The sequence below is a fragment of the Echinops telfairi genome, unplaced genomic scaffold, assembly GCF_000313985.2.
Source record: "Echinops telfairi isolate 266 unplaced genomic scaffold, ASM31398v2 ScPeMD7_655;HRSCAF=1070, whole genome shotgun sequence".
In the NCBI taxonomy this organism is placed as follows: Eukaryota; Metazoa; Chordata; class Mammalia; order Afrosoricida; family Tenrecidae; genus Echinops; species Echinops telfairi.
The window spans coordinates 15,458,093-15,464,011 of NW_022104553.1; the positions used below are offsets into that span (position 1 = coordinate 15,458,093).

Consider the following 5,919-nt stretch of genomic DNA (forward strand, 5'->3'; position numbering starts at 1 on the left):
AGCGGCCTCCGCCAATGGGAGCCCAGCAAAGGGCCTGCGATCGCCGTGGGGGCGGGACTTCCGGCGTCCCCTTTCTTTGTGGCAGCTCCCGAGCCTGCTGGGCGGGTACCATGGTGACGTAACCGGGAGCCCGGAGAGGACGCGTTGTCCTGGTCTCACAAAGGCGGGTCCGAGCCAAGGCGGCGGCGCCTTCCAGGGTGACCCACCCCGAGGCGAGACCGAGTGGGAGCGCCGCGTCGGGGTCCCAGGCCTGCGCCCGGCCTGCTGCGCGCAGAAGCCCCATGGCGGCCGCCGCGCTCTCGGACCGAGCTCGGGTGAGTGGGCGTCCTGCAGGCCTCGCGTCCAGCTCGCATCCCGTCCTCCTCCAGCCCGGGCCTTGGCGCCGTAGTAGGGCGCGCTCCTGGCGGGGACCCCATTTCCTGAGGACTGGGGTGATGAGGGGTGGGGGAGAGGCCCCGGCCGAGGGAACATCAGGGTCAAGGCTGCAGGTGCGCCCCTGTGCAGAAGGTTAGGGAACGCGTCTGCACGGCCGGCTGGGCTGTGCTTACGTTCCGAGGACAGTGGGGTTTACTTGGGGAGGGGGGTTGGGAGCTCTAGGGCAGGGGTTCAAAGCAAACGCGCGCGCGCACACACACACACACCCACACCCCGATGAAACGCAGAACACACTGGAAAGGGGGTCATGACGGTGAGGTGCAGGGAAGTTGAGTCCCCCAAGGTCACAAGGCTTGGTCCGAGCCGCCCTGAGGACCAAAGAGAATGCAGAGATCTGGAGATCTCCCGCCTACAAGAAGGCTTGAACCCATGGTCACCTGCCTAAGGTAGCTCCCTCCTCCCACCGCTTCCAGGCTGCAGACATGCCGCGCGGAAGCCTCACGGATCCTGGATCCACCCACATTAGTCTCTGGAATTTTGTGCCCTGGAACTGTGCACCTCCCACCCCGCTAGCCTTTGAAGCTAGGGACCCTGAGCACACCCCAAAATTTACAGTGCAGGGGAAGGACTCCCTGGCGTGGTTCCAGTTGTTTCCATTAGCGGACCGAGGTCCGCAATGTTGTCTCAGCAGAGACACCTGATCATACACATGGATGCCAGGCCGAGCTGGGCCTATCAAGGTACCACAGAGCTGTTTACTTTTTCATCGGTACAGAGAGCAGGGACCAGGAGTCAGGCTGGCGTGCTTTCCTAAGAAGTTGGGCATCCTTTCTGGAGGTGATGGGAGCAGTGGGAGTTTGGAGCCAATGAGAGGTAGTCTGACTCAGGTCTCATCAGACTCCACAGGACTGTGGCATGGAGACAAGACAGTGGGTATGAGGGGTCAGGAAGAGCAGGTCTGTTGATGATGGTGGCTGGACCTTGTGGTGTCCATGGGTATGGTCCGAACGCTGGGATTCTAGATCTCTCTCTTTTTTATTGTGCTGAAATTGTAGGTAACAAAGCACAGACTCACTCAGTTTCTATGTTCTTGAACTTAGGCACTCACTCTCCCCGTTACACCTCATTCCACTAGGAACATGCATTCAATGCCTCTAATCTAGGTTTCCCCCTTTCTGCCCTGCCCAGCCTGCTAACCGTTAGTAACCTTTGATATATTGTGTATGATATATGTGATATAGTTAATATAATACATACATATGCATCGGGCAACTGCAAGGTCAGCAGTTCGAAACCACCAGCCACTCCTCAGGAGAAAGACGGTACTTTCTACTCCCCTCAAGAGTCCCACTCTTTTGCAGCCCACATAGGCAGTTCTACTCTGTCTCACAGGGTCGCTAATGAGTCCGCATTGCCTCGATGGCAGGGAGTTTGGTTCATATGTCCAATCACACACTGCCCTTTTGTGACTGGTTTATTTCTCTCCGCATGACAGTTTCCACACTCATTCGCGTCTGCCATGCGTCAGGACTTCGTTTCTATTTATGGCTGGGCAGTCTTCCACTGTATTGTGTGTCCTGTCATTTGTTGACGGACACTTCAGCCGCGTCTGCCTTTTGGCTCGTTGTGAAAAGGGCTGCCGTGAATATTGTCCAGGTTTCTGTTTGAATTCTTTTCTCTCACCCGGGAAATCCCCAGGCTCTGGATTGCCGGGCCATATGGTCATTGTGTGGTTCATTTGGGGGGCACTGCTGGACTGTTTGCTGGAGTGTAGGCCCCGTTTCCATTTGCAGCACCAACAGCTGAGGCTCCCAGCTAATCCACAACCTGGCCAACAACTGTTGTTCTGCCTTTAAGTGTTTTGTGATTGTCATTGTAATGAGGGTGAGCGAATTTTTCTCACTGTGGTTTTGATCGAAGGCACCTTTATTTCTGGCTAGTGACACAGGCATGTTCTGTGTATCCCTTTGAACAGCCTCTTTGAAGAAATATCAGTTCAGGATTGTTTTCCAGTTTAAAAAAATTTTTATACTGAGCTTTCGGTGAAGGTTTACACCCAGCGGGCTCGATGACAGTGGCTTTCTTCACAATGTGTGGCCATTCTCCGTGTTTCCATTCTGGACATTTCATCTCCGTTTATAGTGTTTCCTCGTCCTCTTACAAGTAGCATCTTGTTAAAAAAGTAATTATTAGCATTTGGTCCCAAATTACTATTGTTTTTAAAACATCACTGTTCCCACTGTGATATGCTTTATTGTGTGAGCCAATCTGATTTAGCTAAAAAGGTGACCTGGGCCACTACTACTGCTGCTGGCTCCAGGTTTAAGATTCTCTCCGGGCAGTAGTGTCAAAAAGTTCTCCAGCCTTGGCCAGGTCAGTAAGGCTGTTTTGTTATTGTTGCTGTTTTCGGTTTTGTTTGGTCCTTTTCTCCCATTTTATGAAGGTCCGTTTATTGGTACCCCTATCAGAACTGTCAACAATGGCAGAAAATAGATCTGTGTGTATTTTTGTTGGTACACTGTAGAAGGGAAGGTAGAGAGATGCTAGCCTACTGCTCTTCTCTTTGCGATGGTTCTTAACACTTTCTCCCTCTCTTTAGGTTAATCCCTTCACTTGGTTGATGAAAACGTCAGCCTATCTTTTACATAGATCAGCCTGGATTTTCACATTTTGAATGCCACAGGGACAAGAATAGGAGTCAGAATATCCCCATGGCTTGTAGTTTCAGTGGGTGGAAGGATTGAAGGGCTGTTGACTTGGAAGGGGAGTCGGTAGTAGGAGGGATTTTGATCGGAGATCTCAGGAACTTTGTTTGGACCATGTCCAGGAGTAATGGGGCGAACGTGTGGAAGCATCCAGTGGGCAACTGGACACACAGATCGGGGACTCCAGGGAGGAATTCAAAATGGGGACATCTTCAGAAGATGGTGGGTTGGCAGTGTGTACACAGGATGGACCTGGAGGTCACTTTTAGGAAAGGGAATTCTGGTCCTGGTGCATGCTACTAGCAAAATGAAAAGGGGAAGGTGTGTGTGTGTGTGTGTGTGTAGGGGGGAACCCAGGACTAGGTTTCTGGCTGGGGCCCCGGGTGCAGTTAGTGTGCATCACAAACAGAGATGTAGTCGAGAAGGGGCTATGGGAGGACTGTGGGAGAAGGTGCTCTGGCAGGTGGCTGGTGGATCGAATTGTCCCACTCAAAATGTGTGTTTGAGTCCTGATTCCCTTACCCTTGATGGATGTAATCCCACTTAGAAATAGGCTTGTTGTTGTGGTGGTATGAATGAGACCCAAGGAGTGTAGGGAGGAGCCCTGGTGGCATAGACCTTACTACTTGGACTGCTAACTGCAAGGTCAGCAGTTCAAAACTAGAAAAAACAAACAAACAGTGCTTTCTACTCTTGTAAAGAGTTACAGTCTTGGAAACTCACAGGGGCAGTTCTACCCTGTTCTATAGGGTTCCCCAGTCGGCATCGACTCACAGAGAGGCTGTGCGTTTGGTTTTCTTTCTCAAGAGATGAGTTGTCACAGTGGCTGCACCAGTTGGCTCAAACATTAGGATAATTGGGAGGAGGCTGCAGGACTGCCCAGCATGTAGTTGTGTTGGGCAAAGGGCCGCTATGAGTCGGAACTGCCTGGACAGCGCTCACAGCAGCACTGCGCGTAGCTCCTCCCCAGGAACACTGGATGACCACAGGGCATCATTGGGAAGAAGTGTTAAGAAAACGGAAGACTGCTTGGTGAGGACAAGGCCAGGGAAGTTTTGTTAAGGATCTCGCCATCCTGAGGGTGCACCTGCTCATTCTCCGAGGGCAGTGCTATAAGAATTTTGTTGGGGACCCTTCCCTATCCACCGTACAACCCTGATCTGGCTCCTTCAAGTCCCCCAGACTCAAAGGCTATGTAAAAGGAGCGCGTCTGTGGGCCCCGAGGTGCCAAGCCATCCTTTTGACGGTGCCAAGTGAGGCGCACAGACTTCTCCAGGGAAGGGCAGAGAAATGTCGACCTGTGTGGAGGATATGATGAAAAACAATAGCTTCCCATTTGGGTATATCTGTGTTTCTATGATTTTAGAGCAGTGCTTTCTTACTTAGTTCCCACCTGGATTTTAAAAAAATTTTTTTTACTGAAGTCAGCACACGGAGATAGGCAAGAAACAAGGAACATCAGGATTTCCTCATCGAGTTGACAGAGCGAAAGCTCCCTCCCGAGCGACATACTGCTCTAATTGAGAGCATCGTGAACTGTGAAAAATACGTTTCTGTTCACGAAAGCCACCGCTTGTGGTTTTTCTGTTACAACGGCATTCACTAAGACCGTGGGCAAGACTTCTTCAGGAAGGGCGGGCATGTGACACACGTGGAGACTGAGCCAGTGGAAGCAGGAATAGAACGCTCTGTGAACACATGAGTGTCAGGCTGAGAGATCAGCCCAGGCCCGAGGTCTCTGGGAACATCACTGAGGATTAGGGTACAGGTGTCCGGGAGCTGACCTATGGTGTGGCTTGGGTAGTGAGAGGTGGTAGAGGAAGGCTTTGGGCGGTGAGAGGCAGCAAACGTCACAAATGGTGGCTCTAGAACCACAGGCGGTTCTAGTCAGCTGACGTTAAGGCAGGAGTGGGAGTTGGGAAGGGATGTCTTCATAAGTCATTGAAAATGTGGATCCGGGGTGTCATGTGCAGTGACGTGTGGGGAAGCCCAGAAGGTGCCTCCCATGTGAGGTAGGGGTTAGGGGGAAAAGTTTGTAACAAAGAGTAGGGTGCATGTGGGGTAACCTGTGAACTGATGGCCTGGGCTTTGTACTAGGGACCCAAGGGTGAAGGTTAAGCCTTTATTTGGTTGTGACCAGAGGCATGATCCCAGGGACCTCACAAGGAATACCTTACAAGAGGATGACTGTGTGACCCCAGTGCGAAACCCACAGCGGAGGTCTCATCCGTCTGCCCCCCTGCCTCGTCGTGCTGTAAGCTGACACAGCAACAGATGGGACCGTGAGGGAAGAGTGGGAGTCACTGCCCCCCGGGCTGGTGCCTATTCTCAAGTAGACTGGGGAGGAAGGTGACCAGGGGATGGGTTGGGGCTTGGGGTCCTAGGAGAGAAGCTAATTATGGAATAATCTGTTGTCCCCCTACAACAGGGCGGTGTGACCTTTGAGGATGTGGCCATTTACTTCTCCCAGGAGGAGTGGGGGCTCCTCGATGAAGCTCAGAAGATGCTGTACAGCGATGTGATGCTGGAGAACTTCGCCATCATAGCCTCGTTGGGTAAGGGACTCCGTCCATTCCAGTGTCCTGACCTGGTCTCTGCTTCCTGCCTTGTCTCCAGGGGCAGCTGTCTGTCCTCCTAGACTGAGACTTGCCTGGCCTGTGCACTTTCAGTGTCGGTGTTGAGCTGGGGGCACTGCTTGTCCAAGAGTGTGCAGGGAAGAGTTCAAGAGGTGACATTTTCTAGTCGTCCCAACGGCTCCCACCCTGCTTGACTTCTCTTTGCTGGGTGACGTGCCCACATCCACACCACCTCTGTGTCCCAGGTTCCACCCCTTCCCCTG

The 5,919-nt window shown here is 52.5% G+C and overlaps 1 protein-coding gene across 2 annotated transcripts in view; it reads left to right on the forward strand.

The window, feature by feature from the left end:
• The first annotated feature begins 281 nt into the window (after positions 1-281).
• The window catches only part of LOC101639063 (zinc finger protein 551-like), a 25,728-nt gene continuing 20,090 nt past the window's right edge, over positions 282-5,919 (forward strand). For both annotated transcript variants that reach the window (XM_045292329.1, XM_045292328.1), the window contains exons 1-2: positions 282-314; positions 5,509-5,635. In XM_045292329.1, coding sequence (XP_045148264.1) covers positions 282-314; positions 5,509-5,635 — 160 coding nt within the window. The remainder of the gene's footprint in view (positions 315-5,508; positions 5,636-5,919) is intronic.